The sequence below is a fragment of the Apis florea genome, unplaced genomic scaffold (genome assembly GCF_048593485.1).
Source record: "Apis florea isolate Af1SG1 unplaced genomic scaffold, ASM4859348v1 contig_2350_pilon, whole genome shotgun sequence".
NCBI classification, from domain to species: domain Eukaryota; kingdom Metazoa; phylum Arthropoda; class Insecta; order Hymenoptera; family Apidae; genus Apis; species Apis florea.
The window spans coordinates 2,947,054-2,966,758 of record NW_028256565.1 but is presented as its reverse complement, the minus strand read 5'-3'; the positions used below and the strand labels follow the sequence as shown (position 1 = coordinate 2,966,758).

The 19,705-nt window shown below is 38.8% G+C and overlaps 1 protein-coding gene across 9 annotated transcripts; it reads left to right on the top strand.

The window, feature by feature from the left end:
• The first annotated feature begins 36 nt into the window (after positions 1-36).
• Positions 37-16,227, top strand: LOC100869759 (uncharacterized). Of its 9 annotated transcripts, none has more exons than XR_015291018.1 (13): positions 120-532; positions 3,502-3,717; positions 7,217-7,255; positions 8,331-8,555; positions 9,113-9,201; positions 9,333-9,625; positions 12,661-12,699; positions 12,797-12,841; positions 12,924-13,505; positions 14,002-14,071; positions 14,319-14,541; positions 14,636-14,882; positions 14,984-16,227. XR_015291018.1 is itself a non-coding variant. In XM_086904420.1 (13 exons), exons 1-13 carry the CDS (start codon positions 458-460, stop codon positions 15,167-15,169), a joined length of 2,316 nt encoding a protein of 771 aa, XP_086760546.1. In that variant the 5' UTR covers positions 120-457; the 3' UTR covers positions 15,170-16,227. The 9 variants fall into 9 exon arrangements, 8 of the variants coding, with proteins under 8 accessions (XP_031774237.2, XP_086760547.1, XP_031774234.2 ...); XM_086904420.1 differs by having other exon boundaries at positions 12,930-13,505; positions 14,319-14,534; XM_012490470.2 differs by having other exon boundaries at positions 14,319-14,534.
• Positions 16,228-19,705: the final 3,478 nt, after the last annotated feature.

The window sequence follows — 19,705 nt, the reverse complement described above, 5'->3', positions numbered from 1 at the left end:
AAGAAACGTGGGAGAGAGCGTTGAAAGAGGGTTGCCAGTTGCAACCTTAACACAATTCTATTTCTTTCGATGCATCAGGCCGTGTGCTGAAAATGACGCAATCGAAGTGGCGACCGCGAGAATCTTCTGAGGAGAAGACGCGACACGTACGTAAAATGCTCTCCCTCGTACGTATGTACGGTGGAAAAGAAAAAGACTGCGCGAAGTGGGGTGAAACGATCCGTAGTGGAAGACGAAGAAGCGTCTGGTCGAACGAGTAGAATCGTACGAACCTTCATCGTGGCCGCAATAGCGGATCTTTCATACTGGTGCCCACGTTAACATTTACGACAGATCGGTCGTACGTGCAACGATCAATACGTTTATCGAGCAACAAGTTCAATAAGATAGCACCGACGAACGAATTCATCAACCGAATTATCAACCGAAAAAAGGAGAACGAAGTGAAAAGGCAAAAATGGTTTACGAGAGCGACTTCTACACGACTCGACGACCCTACTCACGGCCTTTAGTCTCGTCTTACTCCATCACGGTCAGTATACATGGGATTGCCAACAGAGCGGGATGAAGTATGTCTTAATAATGTTTTTTGCTGGATGGCACTAACGTCGAATAAAAGCGTCAAAGTATGACACGGGAACACTTTAACCGAGACAACCTTGTACGGATTTTGATAGATCCGTAAGAGTCAACGTTTCGCTTCTCCTTTCAAATTCTCTGCCGATTCCAAAGTTTCTTTCTTCCTATTTCGCGTCTTGATTTCTAACCTTAAAAATGATTTGTCAAATTGCGAGACATTGGCTCGTTCACGATCCACGAGAATACAACGACACTCCTTGATTACCCTTTTTATTTCATTCACGAAATCGATCAACGACAGGCAACGATGTATCAACGATATTAGCAGAATTATGCGAAATACGGAATCGTTGTATCGTTGTCGACGGATCGAATTCGAAGGATGCATTTCGAAGTCTCTACTTCCACACTGTATTCCGGCCATTATTATTACTATTTACAATGTTGTCACTGTTGCTACAATTGCTCTTTGACAAGTTTTTCTCAAATCTTGATACATGCACTCGGTGTCTCCCGAAAAATGAAACGAATATTTTGTTCGGTACGAATCGATCGTACTTAGCACAAGCCTAAATTTCAATTAACGTGCACACTTAACAGCACGGATCAAGTATGCCGTCGAGTATCAATTATGAGAGTTAAACCAGATATACGACTGCGCAGTAATAATAACCTCCAGTTTACGGAATTAATTTGTACCTGCATCAAATAAGCTCTGACACGAGTCACCCGGACGAATTAAACGGACGGGAAAAAAAAAAAGAAAGATACCTGTTGAATGATTTGTTTTCGACAACATCCTCTGTGTTTTGTATGCACTTGTACACATATGTATGTGTTATATCTCCCAATGTAACCAAGATTTTATTATTTATTCTACCAACTGTATGCTTCGTGTATTCGTTTGTGTCAATAATTGGGAATTAATTGGGATACGAATTATTATTTTAAAGAGAAATGGAATTTATTTCAATAAGACACGGGCGATCGATATTCGATATAAAAATGATCGCTGGATTAAAGATCGAGAACTTTTTTTCTTTGTTTGTTTTTACTATATTTTTAAGCCCTCTTAAACTTCTAATTTACAAATCAATACTCGAATTTTAACGAGTTTCACGTTTACAAATATTAAACGATATTTCCATCTTCGAAATATCGAGAATTCGTATAAAGCAGTGATTCGAGGGCAAAGGAATTAGAGAAACGACTATTCATAGCGTTGCAGCCATTTTCCGGGACTCTGTCGCGTTAAACTTAGATATCATACTGACCCGGCAAATTTTGGATTCGTGAGCAGCAAAAAAATGTATTTCGATCTTTCGCGTGGTCTGTTCTACGATGAAAGATTAATTCGCGTTAAAGAAAAATAAAAAGAAATAATAAGAAAAATGAACGAAGAAACGAATAAATCAACCTGATCGAACTTTTTTACAAACTTGAAGCGAAGAAAATAAAAAAAATCGAGGAAAATCAGTGAAATTTCTCGAGAGGAGAGAATTTTTCAACTCCGCGAACACAAGTTTGGATCGATCAAGACCGATTCTCCATCGGTTGATCATGGATCAATGGCATCGTTAAAAGCTGACCCGAATACCTTACTTCCCAGCGATTCTAACCATGTTTTGAAAGATCTCTCGAGAGAAAGAGAGAGCGGGAGGAATCTCGAACGATTCCAAGGAGAAAAAGAGAAGGATGAAACGACACGCGCACTCACACCAGGGGAAGGAAAGAGCGATTCGGTGGTCAAAGATATGTTATTAAGATATACTTTCCGTATTTCTTCGTTTCAGTAGAGGGGATTCTGCGAGCATCGGTGTTGCGTTACTCTGCCCTAATTTAGACTCACGACGTAGACCAACGATGTTGACTCCCACCACTAAGGGAGCTAAAATTCGTCACGGAAATTCATATGTGATTTTCTCGCTGGCCATATTTGCTTTTGTAACCTATATGTCGCAAAAGCTTCGTGTTTCTCGAACTATTGTTTCTCGAAAATTCTTCGAAATATTTAGATCGATAATGCAATTTCGCTCTATTTTTGTCGTCCTTGGACAAAATAGAAGGAGAAAGAGAGAATTTTTTTTTTTTTTTTTTTTTTTTACACGTGAACGAGGTATCGGGATTACGGACAATTTTATAAGAAGCAAGATATAATTAGTGAGCTGTGACTTTGATGAGAATTAATAAGATAAAGATAAAAAAATGTTTCTAAAACATAGAACGTAATTGAATATTGAAAAAATAAAAAGAGAGAGATTTAGGAATCGAACGTTCAACAACGTGTTTGGGAACGAAGAGAACGAAAAATCTACGGCAATATACGATATTATATTGGAGGAGCGAGCGTAAGGAGGGATCGCCTTAAAAAAATCTCGCTCAACAATTCGGAATGTGCGGAGGCGAGCACGAGGGCGCCGGTGTTGCGTTCCTCGTATACCATTCACTGTTGCTTTCGTCTATTTTTACGCGAGGATGAGAAACACGGTACGCGCTATAACCGTGGCAGAAAATAATCGAGAATATAAAATAGCGAGGAATCATCGGGGAAGAAAAGGACGACGTTTGTATTTTCCTTATCCAATTCTATATTCGTCCGCAGTAACCGGAATGGCGGTGGCACGATCATTGAATAATTTAAGATTCATCATTTTAACTCGCGTTGCTACGATCGATATAAGTAAATATATATATATATATAATGTCGCAATAATAATGGAAGAATGATGGTGTGGAAGTGAAGACGAATCGAAAGGGATCAAGTTTCTCTGATCGAAGCTCGGCGAAAGGAAATAATAATAAAAAAAAAAACAACAATAATAATAATAACAATAACAATAATCCTGAAAAACAATTGATGATCGAGAGAAGAGTACGAGCGGGCAGAAAACGCATCACGAACGATGATGATGAAATTTACAGAAGCAGGACTACTTCCCCTGGGAAAAAGTGCCGTTTGTCCCACGACCATCCTTGGTACCGGAACCATTCACGGTTTGGGGACGTAAGAAACAGGATCCTAAAAAGGAATTTTACCAATACGTCACCCTGAGGGATAAGGAGGGTGTCGTGCGTGGGAAGAATCCCTCCAAAGAGGATCATGCCCGTCAATTGGTGGCGGGTGGTGCGGTGTCGAAGGTCAGTTTGGATGCCGCAGCCGAATTGGCAAGGAAAGGTCACGTTTTCGGGAAAGGAGTGCTTTCCAGGCCACAGACTACCAACAGACACGTCGCTTTACCCACCAGTGGTCATACCAAGATACTGATGGCGCTGCAAACGCCGTCTTGGTATCGATTTTAAAGATAACCTACGAACGAACTGGAACCGCTTACACACAATGGAATATTACGTCTCGTGAAACGATAAACGGACGGATCTCGATACGACTGATAAACAATTTTGATATCTTTCTTCCTTAGAATTTAGTTAGATAATAATACGAATACTTGTCAGGACGAGATTGACTTTATTGATTAACTGAACGAACGATTTAATAAAAGATTTCTCGAGAAATTCGTAAGTAGATATGTTCCGTAGGTAGATTAATATTTTCCGTTCTCAAATTTTATTTAGTTTACGAAATAACGATACAAGGGATCGAATAAATTGCAATCTATTCTCCATTATACTACACGAATGATATTTTATTCGAAATTGTGAAAATTGTCGCGAGCGAGAATATAAACCCGTCTCGATTTTTAAGAATCGCGTTTAATCGGGCTCGTTCCCGTTAAACACGTTTAATATTTTAGCCGAATGGAATGTTTTTATTCGACCCGTATCTATAATTAGGAAGGCATGATTTTCCAAAGAAGAATCGATGCTTGAGCAAGATCGAAGGGGAGGGTGAACAAAGTTTTTAGGTCGAAAACTAACGGTCGAAACGAGACACCGAGATGCACCGGCGCATATGAGCAAAGAACACAAACATAACTTATACACTTGCTATCGCGTCACGTTATGTATGTGTTTCTTGGCAAGTTGGCTTGATTCAACGTTGCCCAACGTTGCACTCTAGAGTGTCCTGAATATCTCGGCAAGGAGACATTATTAATGCATACGTGTACCGCTCTACGTTTATAATTGGCCCGCACGTTGTGTGTCTACAGATAGATATCGATATACATTAAATAGCGAGATCATCTTATCTTAGCGATCCTCCTCTTTACTCTCTTCTTTTTCCCTCGACTTAACATCAAGTGATTAAACAGATTCGTGCTAATTATCACGATTCCCTTCCAAAAAAAAAAGTTCATTCGACGCTTCGTCTGAATTTGATTAAAATGAATACTAAAATAACTGAATGTGGCAAAATGCCGAAATATCGTTTCTTTTTTTTTTTTTTTTTTTTTCCGATAATTTCAATCGATCACGCAAGCGAGATGAATCAGACGATGATTCGAAGTTTTGCGAATTTGCGAATCGTATCGTCGAACGTATGCGCTCGCCTCGAAAGTATCCAATCCACCTGATTTTAAAAATTTTCCAACGTGATCGCATTAACGTTCGGCAATAATTCGCAAAACCGATACGATTCGTCAAACTTTCTTATTTCTCGCAACCTGACACACAATGTCCTCTTTTCCAGTATATGTTATTCCAAAAGACGGAGAGCAGAGCCAATGAAAACTTAGCAAATTAAATCGATCGAAATTCTAGCTATATACGTGTATATATACACACACGTACATACACATATACAGCTAGAGAAAGAGATTCTAAGGGAAAGGGAAGAATTGTGCTTTCGAATTATTCGAGAAATGGAAAGGGATCGAGTTCTGTTCTCCGGAAACGCCTCTGTTCTCCACATTGTTGACCTTGTGTAACCCGAATCTATAGACGCCTCGGCATTACGTGGTCCGTGACTATCCGGAAGTCGGGGTGAGGTCTGCTCAAGAGCAGTACAGCTATGCCTACACCAACACCAGCTCGTCGTCTTCCTCCTCCTCCACGGATCCGTACAGTCGCCGCCCGCACAAGTCTAGCTACAGCGAGGAGAGCGTGTACAAGAGGGAGAGCGGCCCCTACGGATCCTACTCGACTGAGAGATCGACCAGGACATCGAGTGGCGGCGCTCCTGGAAGCTATCATTCCTCCTACGAGTCCCACACTTCCGGTCGTTTGCCAGGTGGCACCACTTACCGCCATTTCTCCTACCGTGTCTAAATTCCCCACCGTCTCGATCGAGCAGAGTCCATCTTCTGGAAACACTCGTTCTTCCTGTTTCTCTCTCGCTCGATCGACCAGCTTTTTTTCTTCTTTTTTTTTTTTTTTTTGTTTCTTTGCCCCTGTATCTTTTCCATAATGGATATATAACCGTCGTGCGTTTCTCCAAGACGAACCAGTGATTCCCAACCTTTGAGTCGTGACTCGTAACTTTTTATCGGTTTTTATCTATATATATATATATATATATATTTTTCTGGAAATTTGGAGAAAGGAGAGTTTGAAAGTGTCGTGGCTGGTTATTATTCGAATGTAAAAAAAAAAAAAAAAAAAAAAAAGGGGTTGCAACTCGAGAAAGGTTGGAATACGCTGTTCTATACTCGTAATTCGTCGATCAAATTTGTAACGCGTGAAATGAAAATCAATGTTCTTTAGCTGCATTTGGATACTTTGAAATTAATTGTCAGTCGATTATTGGTTGTTGTTAAATTATATATAAATGATGTAATTGGATATTTAAAATTATATTATATTTGTTACACGAACGATACAAATGACAAATTTGGAAGTACGCTCTAAAATTGTTTTAGCAATTTTATCATTATTTTTATCGATTGTACGTGTGGGAGTGTTTCTTTTTTTTTTTTCTTCGTCTTCTTTTCGCTTTCGAACCAATGATTTTATTTATATTATCCGTGTGCCAGCATATATATTTCGTTTCCTTCAGCGTGTGTGTGCGCGCGTATGTGTATGTAACGACGTGTGTGAATTAATAAAAGAGAACGCATTACAAGTATCTTTACAATTTATCGGACATTTAAACGTATCGGACATATTGATCACTACTCGAACAAAAAAAAAAAAAAAAGAAATGCGTGCGTTCACTTTTCTGTGTACCAAACTGTTAATCGTGACTAACATCTGAAACCAATCTCGATAGACACACAACGCGACAATCGGCCAAATTTCTTTTTTCGTTCCGCGGATCGTTGAAAATTTATTCGTCATCGTCACGTTTTTTTTTTTTTTTTTTTTTCTTAGCCTTCAAGGTACACTTTTCCTTGCTTTTCTCTTCCTCCCCGATCTCGAATTAAATTGAAATCGCGCATTATTACCGATCAGTTTCGCACACGAACGATTTCGACCGACGGTCGCCAATTCAATAACACGCACGTGTGTAAACGAAGGAAATAAAGGAATGAATAAAGTGAAGATGCGTGAAAAAAAAATATATATATAAAAAAAAGAAAATAAATAAAAAAAAAAAATAAAAAAAGAGTGCAGAAAAGGATACTGTATTGCGAGCATTACTAACCGGGTGTTGTTCTTCTTTCTATTTATTCTGCTTCCCACTGTGACTCCTCGTCCCAATCGCCGCCGTCGGATCACATCCAATATCGTCGAAAATCGATAAAAACGAAAATCACACACAAAATGTCTGTAAATACTACGACGAAAAACCGGGGTGCAGGATCGACCGATTACCTTACCGATCTCTACGATTCTTCAGGTAAGTAGCATGGAGTTACAAGCTAATGGACAGAACAGAAAAGAAAAATAATAGCTCGCTTGAATCGCAAAAAAGTAGCAGGCAGCAAGATTTTAACAATGACACACTCGATTTTTGCGAATCGCCGATTTTCACCGCAAGATTTCTCTTCTTTTTTTTTTTTTTTTTTTGAATGCTGCTCCACGACGCTTTTCTGCTTATTCCATCTCTTCATTACTAAATCGAATCATCAACGCATTTTCGCAAATCATCCACCAGTATCATATGGAAATTAAACACGAAACATTGTTTCACGTTGCAATCACCACGATCGTTGGTGCAATACTTAATCGACCGCTTTAGCTGCTAACCCGCTTCGAAATTGGTGAGAATGAGTGGTGGAAAGAGAGGCAAAGACGAAGGAGAGAAAAGATGATTAGAGAGATCGTAGATTGCCAAAGCACTGTTGCGAATTGCGATCACAATGATTAATATAATATCTAATCCGATTTTCTTTGCTCAAATTACTGGAACACCACGTTGCAATCACGATTGATTATTATTTCGTAATTTCTACTTATCGTTTCTAATCGCTTCAACGTAAATGTCAATGAATGAATGAACGGCGAAGGAAAGAAACTCGAAAAAAAAAAAAAATTATTGCCATTGCCATTGGTGATCGCGAATGAATTCGTTGAGAAGAGAGAGAAAGAGATCGTAGATTGCTAAAATACTGCACAAACGATTGATATAATGCCTATATCGAATATTATCGCATTGCTGATCGCGAATAAATCCATTACCGTGAGAATGAATGGCGAAAGAGATTGCTAAATAACTGCAATTGCTGCAAATTGCTATTAATCGATTATCATTGCTGATCGCGAATGAATCTGATATCGGAAGAACGAATGGCGAGGGAAAAAAAGAAAAAAGACAAGAGAGAAAGAGAGAGAAAGAGGGAGGAAAGAATGGGAAATAGACAACGCAAATGCTTGAGAGTAGCACTGGCTTGTCCGAAGCTAATTGTCGCTGATGCCGCTGGGAACGTAACGAATTAGTCGACGAATTAGTAAAGCAGAGTTCGTGCCTCTAGTTGAGAAGCATTCCCCGCATGCCATACGTGGCTCATAAACGGCTCGTCACTGTAATCCACATCCCGTATCATACTGTGTACTATGGCGGCACCCTGATACCGATAAGAGTTCATACGCGCATACGTCCAAGCGTCATTGCAGCTGAGCTCAACAGGATACGCAACCTGACAAGACCGTCCACCGAATCCTACGTGGAAAAGTATCTTCAATCGAAGGATCACATCGTAAGTCTGCCTAAGATATCTCCTCCGATATCTCTGTTTCAACGCAAAGAAAAAAAAAGAAAAGAAAACAGTCGCATCATTCACGGCCATTAAGCACGAGTGTCGGTCGTCGTCGTCGTCGTCATCATCATTATCATCATCCATGTCATCGAGACACGTCCGATCATCGAATCATTCATGCATCGTCGCATCTCTTCACGATTACAACCCATTGCTCTTCGACGACATCTGGCATCATCGTTCGGCGGAATCGCGTCGTCTTTTTTACACGGACAAGTTTAAATTTTTCACGATTGTCATCGAGTTTTATATATATACATATATGTATTATTATATTATCGATTCTACAAGAATTTGTTTCAATCACAACTCGAAGCATGTTTAAAATTATTGAAATTTGTAATTTGTCCCATCTTGTAACACCGCGATTGTACTTTTCTTTCGATCGATTTAACCGAATAACGAAACGATCGTTATTATTAGCTATAATACTAATTCCTGTCTTAGAAACAGAACGAGAACCTTTGCACGTATATTTTACGTATCTCTCTTCACAGTACTTCGACGACGAGGCGAGGGAAATACGTGCGAGAGTGGATTCCCTTCTTCGACGAGTACACATCTTCGTCCCACGAGCCGTAGCAAGGTATATTTAACCGTTATTCGCTTCAGAAAACGTAAACAAACAGCCGTTCTTCGTCTCTCCGTCCGATTATATGTCCATCCTTCACTTTCGCCCATGCTCGGTAATACGAAACGACTTTTCGATTTTTCTAGCGACTTCGCGGAGGAAATAGTGCCGGAACGCATGCGCAGCGGGGATTACGTCCGCCGACTGATCTCGGGCAAGCACAACACGAAGAAGGACACGATAGAGCCGATCTCCTGGTACGAAGTACCCGATCGAGGTAACTTTGGTAATCTGGCGTGTGTTAAGTATGTCGCCGGCAAGCCACACTCGATCAGGAAACCCTACTTCAAGGTCGCCGATTTACGCCCGTCCGACATCAAAAACGATGTCAATTTTCTCAGTTACTACAGCAAGAACCGCGAGGCGGCGGCTAACGCCTGTGAGTAATTACATACCGAGGATCACAAAACGACGACTACACGAACACGATCGCTACGATAAACGCTCGGAGGAGGACGCGCGTGACGTGTGTCGAGCTGTCCTAAAATTTCTCCATTTATTTTTACGACATTGTTGTTGTTCGACGATCATCGCTTCGAGAAATTGCACGGTTTTCTTCTTTATATTTATCATTAGGACAAATATATTTATTTATTTATTTTATAATTTCTTTTTTTTTTTTTTTTTACGCGAATCGCTGAAAATGGAAAAAAGAACTTCTAGGACAGTTAGATATGGATTTTTCTTTTTCGATCGAAGAACGGACGATACGAACGAATGATTTTTTTATCGCGGAATCATAAACACGGAACATGTAGGAAAGAAGATAAATAATAATAGTTACGTTATTACGAGAAAGATCGAATGACGAATAATTATCGAAGATGTATAATTATTATCGATATGGAAATCGAAAGAAAGTGAAAAAAGAGAAAAAAAAAAGGGCGATATTATTCGGCATTACTTTCCCGTATATTTTTTTAATATAAGATATAGATCTTGAAGAAAATTTTGGAAAAATAAAAGCGGCCATGTGACGCCGTTGTGTGTACCTTTCTTTTTTTGGTTTTTCTTTCCCGCTCGGTTTTCTACTCTTTTTTTCCACTCTTTTTTGGATGGATTGCCATTGGATTCGCTCTGATCTGACAATTTTTTTGCTGTGCTGTGTTGTACTCTTGTTTTTTTTCTTTTTTTTTTCTTTTTTTTTTTTTGTTTCCCTCGTTCGTTACGTAGTTTCCTCTTCATCTCTACGCTCTTTTTTTTTTCCTCGTTCTTTTGTATGTATGTACAGATTTTATTGTTATAAACTGTGTCTAATTAAAATATGTACGCGTAGCGACACGAAGGTGTGAGACGTTGTTTTTTTTTGTTTGTCTTTTTTCGTTTACTTTTTTCTCGTCTTTTTTTTAACTCGTCTCTCGACGAGTTGATTTCTCTTGACAATTGACGGCAATCGACGATATTTCGAGTTGCGGAAAAAAAGAAAAAAGAAAGAAAAGAAAAGAAAAAAAAAAAGAAACGAAAAGAAAGAAAGAAAAAAAGAAAAAAAGAAAGAAAGAAAGGAAAAACGAAAACTGAGATGAGAGCAAGATTTTTCACACGAAGGGAGAGAACTGCAGTGTCGGTGCAGAACCAGATGACTGGGACACGTAAATAGGGGTAGAAATGGCAGAGGAAGAACCAGTTCGGCTTTTTTGAACGTTTCAGGCAAAGGATGGAGGAATCGGGTTCCAGAGCTGTACGAGGATCCGACAAAAATGAAACGGAAGGAGGAGGAGGAGGAGCAAGAGAATGAGAGTGAAGCGGCTGCCGAAGAATGACGACGCTCGCGTTTTTATTAAAATATCGCCCCGATTATTTTTTTTTTTTTTTAAATTTATAAAAATCCACCACGTTTTTCACAATCCTACGCGTGGCCCCATTGCGCACAACGATCACCAACACACGATTGCACACGATTCGAGAGAATCGAATTATCGATAAAATACCTTTCGCACACAGATTTAATTTAGAAACCCGAGACCGACCTATTGTGAATTTCGTTAAGAAAGAAATTAGTCGAACTAATTAAAGGATTAATTAACAACACTTTTGGTGTCGGTTTTCGCACGAAATAATAATAGCGAAAAGACTGAAAAAGAAAAAAAAAAAAATAAAATAAAATAAAATAAAACGTTAACAGCGGTTACGAGTAATCGTTCATACGATTTTCAGTAAAAAAAAAAAAAAAAAATAAAAAAAAAAAGAAAGAAAAATAAACAAACTCTACGCGATTCGAGAAATTCACAATTTACTCCTTGTATATACTAAATACTAAAACTTGTCCGATTAAAAAAAAAAAAAAATAATAAATATCCAAATAAATCAATGTTCGATGATTAAAAAAAAAAAAAAAAAAAAACAAAATACACGACACCGTCAATTGTTTTCACAAATGCACAAATATCGGAAAGATTAGAGAAGCTGGCTATCTGAGCGAATATTGCGTTGCATTCGAGGTAAGCTTATCATGCGTGCTTTTGCAGATTCTAATAATAAAATCAGACCGATTGAAGCGAGGTTGAGTGGTTCTTTTTTCTTTTTTTTTTTTTTCCTCTTCTTTTTTCCGGTTGTTGAGAAAGGGGTGATGATTAATCACACGATTGTAACAACAACAGCGATATTAAGAAAAAAAAGACTATAAGAGATATCGCAGCAACTAAAGTAAAAATCTATTAAAAAAGGGGTGTAGGAGAAAGAAGGGACGAATATCCTCCCCCGTGCCACAATCACGTTTAAATTTGTACATACGTGATCCTAATAACGTGATAACAAAAAATACCCGCCCATTTTCATCGAAGCGACAGATGCGGTGGAACAACGTTAAGTATATATATATATACACACACATATATACCGTGTGTCCTTTTCTTTTAATCGACCATCACACTCCCCCCGATCATCATTTGTATGATAGGAAATAATCGAAGCAAGACGAGAGCAATAATTCGATTCATCGTTCTTTTTCTTTTTTTTTTTTTTTTTTTTTTTGCGATAATAAATTACATCGTCGTAACGAAAGAAAAAAAAAAAAAAAATAAAAATCAATTTCAGGAATCAATTTCATTATCACCGATATACTCTCTGAAAATTCGAAATAATTCTAATATTCTAATTCATCTCAGTCGCACACCATCGTATGTTTGAACGTAATCTTTCGTTTACCGTTTCCTTTACGAAGCTTTTTATCATTATTGTTGATAAAATTGCGTTAATTATGATTAACACAAGAAACGTCAATAACCTTGATATTTCTGGCTGACTTCTTTTTTTTTTTTTTTTTTTTTTTAACTTACGGCTTTGTTCCACTCGTTTACATTCATCCTGCTCTTTCCCCCCGCCCCCCCCCCTCCCCGCCCATTTTCAGATACACAAAAGACACGTGGAAAATATGTTGTTAATCGAACATTTATGTGTTTCATATCACTGCTATAGCTCCAGATCAGCCGATGACGGAAAGAGAGTTGCGGAAGGGTCAGTAAAAATTTCTCTAACAATCGTCGATTAATTCGTTCGTTTTGCTCTTGTCCTTTTTTTTTTTTTTTTCATTCATCATTCTGACAAATTTTAGCGCGAGCGTTGCAACCTGATTTGGACGAGTCGACTTTGAGAAAAGGTAAAAAAAAGTGTCTCGAAATCGCGAATGTCCCTGTTGAAAGAGAAAGAAGAGAAATGTGATCGTTTCGTTGTATTCCTAGTAACAGATAAAACGCGTAGAGAAACGGAATCGAAAGGGGAGAGGAAACTTGGATTCTCGAGCCGCGAGAAAATCGAGGAGGATGAGGAGATGGTGGAAATGAGCGTGCCTGAACCAGTTCAATCTGAACCCGAAGCGGGGCAACCAGAAGTCGCGAACGAGCCTGTAACAGAAGCTGAATCTCTGGGTAAAGTCGAGCATCCTGCCAAAGAACCAACGACAGAGCCTGAACCAGCGGAACCCGTGAAGCAAACAGAGCCGACACCCGAACCTGAACCTGCGAAACGATCCACGCCTGAACCCGAGCCCGCGAAAGAATCCACGCCTGAACCTGAATCCGAGTCTGAATCCGAACCCGAGTCTGAATCCGAATCTGAACCCGAGCCTGCACGCGAATCACTTTCAGAGATTGGAAAAGCAGTGGAGTCGAATCCAGAAAACTTGACAGAATCCGCGAAAGAGGTGGCGCAACCAGAAACGAAAGCGTTAGTATCCGAGGAGGAGGTGGAGTCCAAGCGAGAAGTTAACGAAGCTGTAAGTGAATCGGAGGAAACAGATGAGAAGGAGGCAACGACCGAGGATGGTATGTTGTTTCGAAGCAGAGTCCGGCTATACTCGATTCGATTCAAAAATTAAAGTTAGGAAAAAAATTAAGAATAAAGTTACTTCGAATTTTCACGTAACCTCGATCGTTGCGATTATTTCCGATTGTTGATTATTGTTGTTACGAGCGAATAATAACATTTTTCGAAGTAAATTTATTCGTTCGAATTTCGATCATTGTTATAAAATTACGCCCATCGCCCTGTTTCCAACGAAGGAAGAGAATGATTTAAAGAATTTTCTGGATAAGTATACCGAACAAGTATGAAATGTATCGTACAACGTGTCTCTTACGTGTTGTCGCATGATATTCGTTCCGTATGTTTCCTTGTTCGGTCTTAGAAATCTGTATCCTGTATACGTATTGTTGCTACATCGTTGTAACAAAGAGGGAGGGGGGATGAATAAACTAAGGGATGTACAACTCCATATTTCCTTTTTATGAGACATTAACGAGGAGAATTTTCACGTTTCAGTGAGGCAAGATAAGGAGGAGGCTGTGAAGAGAATAGAGCAGTACCTTATTGAAGCTGCCGAGAAGGCGAGGTGGGTAGCCCTAGTAATAAAAGTTGGCACGTTTCATCGATGATAAAAATATTGCGTAACCAAGTCGAGACAGTTTAAAATGATTTCGACATAGCGCGCGAAATCGATCAGCGATCGTAACATTGAACCCGGCCGGGTGACCTGGTAAAAATCGGCTTCCAACCGATTTGCACGCGTGCCAAAAATATCGAGCGTCTTTTATCGGATGATAATCGGGCGTGGATTTAAAAACGAGATTTCGTGGCAGGACCGAAGAGGAGCGTAAAATAGCTGCCGAGGAGGAAAGGACGAGGCTCGAGGTGGAGGAGGCAAAGGTGTGGGAGCAGCTGCAAATAGCGCAGGAACGAGTAGCTCATCTCGATGAGATTATCGAGCAAGAAAAAATCGAAGAAAAGAGAAAGGCAGAGGAGGAGAAGATCGAGGCTGACCTCTTGGAAACTCGAAAGATACTCGAGGAAGAGAGGTAAGAGGTAATTTTGTTCGAGAAAAAAAAAAGGAAAAAACTCGTTCCCCCCCTTCTCTTAGAATTGCACCGTTACGATAAATAATTTTCCGTGTGCGCAGAAAGCTGGAGGAGGCTAAAACGGCGGCTTTGCTGGCAGAGCAGGAGCGGATGCTGATCGAGGAACATTTGGAGAAAACACGGGAGGAAGAGGAGAAGGAGGAAAGGTTGGCGAACGTCACCTTCCTCGATCAAGATCGGGAAGTGAAAAGCATCGAGCATTGCCGCGACGACGAGATAACGTGCGATGTTACCGATCAAGATAGGGAGGAGAAGGCTTACGATCCGATCACGGACGACGAGACCCAGGTAATAAATATTTGGAAGAAACGTCTGTTTGACGAAGAAAATTTTTTTCTTTTTTTAAACGAGAGATTACGTTTCTTATTTCGCGCCTATGATTCGCAAAGATCGAGGAGGAGGACGTGCACGAGGAATGCGAATGCGACTTGGCGGAGAATCCTTTCGTCGAGGAGCCGGAAGGGGCGGAAGGAAAGCCGGTGACCGGCGGGAATAGCGTGGAGGAATCGTCGAAAACCGAAGAGGTAACGTCTGGCGGAGAGGAAAGTTTCGTGTGGGGTGACGAAGATGATTAAAATACAAATACAATTCCGGAGAGGAATCGTGTATCTCTTTGAATAATCGTTACGCGCGACTCGTTCTCGTTAAGTCTCGTGTATATATATATATATAAGGAAAGAAAGATGAACATTTGCTAATTTGCTGCGTTGTTAAAAGTCTCGTTTCGTATCGTTCAAGTTTCCCTCTTCTCTGTCACATTTCGATCATTCGCATCTATCGTTAATTATTACGCGCACACGATTTTTTTTTTTTTTTTCACTAATAAACCTCGATCTCGATTTTCGTCGATTCGCTTGTATTCTATTGTATTAATTTAAGAAAAAAATTTCATTTGAAATTGACATTTAAAATAATCTTTCCAATGGATATCATCTTACCTATATATTCAATTCTTATTATTAATCGTTGAACGATTTTAATTACGTTTATCCTAGTTGATTCTATTATGAGTCTTCGAGCTTGTGCAAAACTTGTACAAATGTTGAAAGTTGACGAGAAAAAGAAAAAAAAAAAAGACAATTTCTCTTTCTAGAGAAACGAATTGTTTAGTAAGTTTTCAATTTATATATATATATATGTGTGTAGAATATATGTTATATGTATTTATTTTAATTGTAATTTATCTTACAACATCGTCCAGTTCCAACTTATTTCTCTAATAATCGATATCAGAGAATGCTTTACTAGGTCTTACGTAACGTATAAATAATGTACATCCTACTATATAATTGGGAATGAAAGCGAGTATACAGGAAATTGTCAATTTCATAAACGATTAAGCTGGAAATGGAAATGGTCGAATGAAATTTTATAGACATCTACGCGATGCGATGTTTTTTTTCTTTTTCAATGTTTAATTCTTTCCGCGTCTTGTTGCTAAAGAAAAAAAAAAAAAAAAGAAAAAAGAAAAAAAAAGAAAAAGCGAAAAAAAAATATTTATTAATTATCACGCTGTTCTTACACTCGATATACTGCACTTTTCGTACTTTTAGCACATCCTGTATATGTTTCTATAATACGTATTTTGATTATATACACTTCTCTACCAATAAATATGTAATTAACATTCGAATAATTTTTGTGATTTATTTGTAAATTTATATTCTCTATCTTCTCTCGATACCTGTTTCAAAACGCTTCGTATTTCGATACATTTTTTTTTTTTTTTCCTTTAAATTCTTTGAAAATTTATCGAATATTTTTAAATATAACGCGTGAGAGAGGGATTTTTCAGCTTTATACCTTTATCTAAAATTGATCGCCAATATTATTTTCAAGTTGATATTAAAAACGTAAATGTCACGATTATAAGGTCACTTTCACGTAGGAAGAAGAATCGCGTATACCTTAACCTTGGTTTAATATTACGTAACATCGTAGTTAATACAAATACCAGGTAAAATCGATGATAAAAACATCGATGATCACGTGTTTCAGCAACGCCTACCTCTTCTATGTAACTATGCTCGAGAAGTGACCGATTTTCAACGATCGAAAAGAAATTTTAAAAACTTTAAAAATTTTAATTATACGTACGAAAAATATCAATTTCTTTTCAATCTCTCTTTTCCAATAGACCGACAGAAATATACTCTCCATTATTTAACAACTCTCGAGTCGAACGTATCCCTTGATTATTCAAAACGTGTCATATAGAAAAAAAAAAAAAAAGGCGACGAAGATCGAAAAATCTTCTATCCTTAATTTCGATAGGATCTCGAAACGGCGATCGATGATTTTATTTTTTCAAAACGAAAACGCCGTGTGCGACGAGGCGAAATGGTTGGTAAAAGGCCAGGGGGGTCGTAATCAGGAAACCGATGATCGTCCGCCGACGACGGTGCGTTGGCCTGCCGTCACTATCATAATTTTCGAAAATGAGCGCCGAGATTAGAGAGAATTGACGTCATAGTCGCGACAATAAAAAGGAGGGATTCGTTTGTCCGTCCATTTGGTGGAACAGCAACTGAATCGCCGATGATGAATCGAGAAAGCGGGATGCGACGTAAGCACAATCGACGTGTTAGATGCATCACACGTAATCGAGGTACGTGTGCAACTACGTAACTCGAACGAATTGTTTCATCAATCGAGGAATAAACGAGGAGTGTGCGATCGACTTTGATCTTGTAATCAAGTTCGAGGGAAATCGATATCTCGATTTCTTCCCCCCCCCCTCCCCCCCCCCTCGTTTCGTTGAAATATTTAGGAATTTCGGTTGCTCGATCGTATATTTATTTTTTCTTCCTCGAAAACATCGATCGAATAATCAAAATTCGAGCAACATTTTTAATGAATTTAAAAATTGTTTGTTTTTTTGCGTAATCTTATACTTCGCGATGTTTTCTTAAGCGAATTATTTAATTCACAACCTATTCAAATTTGTTGCATGCGGTTGTTGCGTTTTGTTGAGATATTTACGAAATATATGTATGTTCGTCGAATACCTTTTGCAATAATCTCCATTCTTCCGTACATGACATTGGCAATGAAACAGACAGTTTAATGCGAATGTAAGCGCAAAAGGGACCTTGGAAAAGTCGATTCGGTCGATGGTGAACGACACGTAACGATACTTGTAACCCCGAGAATTTAGAATTCTCGATTTTCCAAAAGATCCGAGAAATTAAAAACTGATGGAAAATACCCTTCAAATAAAGATTACGAAAGGTTAAAAGATTTTGTGGAACGCGCGGATACGAATAAATCGTGCCAATACCAATATCGATCAAACTTGTATAAAATAAAATAATTGCAATTGCGGTTGAATAAACGCGAGCGAGATCGTCATTGTTGTCGTCATCACGAATCGATGACGAAGGTGCCGCTTTACACCGAATCGATAATAGACGCGAGAGACCTTTGCTCTAAGAGACCGATGCTTCTTCGATGCTCTTTCGTTCTTTTAACAGACGAGGTGTAGAAAAGAACGGAGCAAAAAAAAAAAAAAAAAAAAAAAAAGAAAATCGATCAACGACGCCACGAAAATATTTTTCCAATGCACGTTTTGTTTTCCGGAAAAGAAGGAAAGATGAAATTGATGGGGCAAAAGCAAGTTGGTTGTCCAATGTTCGGGACAACTGACGTCAGTGCAGAGCTGTTGGCGCCACTGTCCTATGACGTCATTAGGGGTGTACTTGGGGTGGTATGCGGGGGTGGTCGAGGTTCAGAGGCGTAGAGTTCAGGAAGCAGCGATAAGAATTTCCCCGATAATCCTGACGTCGAAATAGAATGCTTAATCCGTCCAGATTAAGGAAAGGTTATCACGAACAACCTAATGATTATTCGTCGATTCGCAATTTTTTTTTTTTTTTTGTACCGATATATATCTCAACGGAGAAGGAAGAAAACATATTTTCGCATTCGATTCGATCCTTTGATTCACCGTTGCGTAATCCTTATTTTTATTCTTAATTTATCGAGATGAAAGAGGCTCGTTGATTCGCGCGTGGATTAAAAATTCAGAAGAAGAAAGGACAAAGTTCAAAGCGATAAATTTTATTTTTCCTTTCTTCGCATTGAGACAATTATTCAGAATTTTATATTCATCGATCCCATTTCTCGGACTCGGATGATCGACAAGATATCATGCGAATATCGAAAAGAAAAGAACGGGACGAAGTCGTAAATTCATTGTTACGCCACTGGCTCAGGCTGTCAAACACGTGCCACCTCCAACCCTCCAGGCCTCCGCCATTTTGGTGTTGAAGTTGGGTCTCTCATCCTCTCCCGTCCGTGTAATCTCACTTCGCGCTACTCCAACCTTCCTCTTACAAGTCTACGTTATTTTACCGATTCTTTGGCGCGAACCCAGTGGCGTAAGCGCGTATAAAAAGCGATCGTAAAAGTGATAGATGGAAACTAGCTCGCGAACGCCTTTTTCGGCCTGAATGAATTACGAAAGTGAATTCTGCAACAATGAAACCACGATATAACTCTTTCCCTTTTCGTTCCATTTCTTTTCTTCTTCTTTTTTCTTTTTTTTTTTTATTTGTTTCCCCTCCCGCCCGAAATTTCTCGTAAATCTCTAAAGGAAGAAGGAATTGAAATGTTTTTTCTTTTTCTTTCCTTTTTTTTTTTTTTTCGGAATAGATCGTTAAACGAAGTGGATAATCCGTGAAATTTACGAATGCCAGAAAAAGAGGAGTGCCATTGAATTCTAGGATCGGCCATTAACATCGACGTTACAAACGAAATCTCTGAAACGTCGGCACGGTTCAAATTGAAGAAACTTTTTAAAGAAAAAAACTTCTTTTCTCATTTTTTTTTTTTCTTTTTTTCTCTCACACGCATCTATATATATATATATCTCTTTTGAACGATTTGAATTGCTCGTGTCACATGCATCGTGTAAATATAAAGTAACGCGTGTCATCGATAAATTTCATTACGCTGAAAATGAGAGCAATATTCGGAAATAGGTACTCCATACAATACTACACGTGTAAGTACGTCAGTATGCAAGCCTCACGTGATTATTTAAACCTATTTATAGTTCACGGTGATGCGGTGAAATAGCGGTAAACTGGTGAAATTCCGCCAATCACGAA

Excerpts from the sequence above, each read along its gene's own strand:
- LOC100869759 (XM_012490470.2), top strand. The coding sequence starts at position 458 with ATGGTTTACGAGAGCGACTTCTACACGACTCGACGACCCTACTCACGG. Across the intron at positions 7,256-8,330 it reads CGATCTCTACGATTCTTCAG|TTGAGAAGCATTCCCCGCAT; the intron begins GTAAGTAGCATG and ends TCGTGCCTCTAG. Across the intron at positions 12,842-12,923 it reads CGAGTCGACTTTGAGAAAAG|TAACAGATAAAACGCGTAGA; the intron begins GTAAAAAAAAGT and ends TTGTATTCCTAG.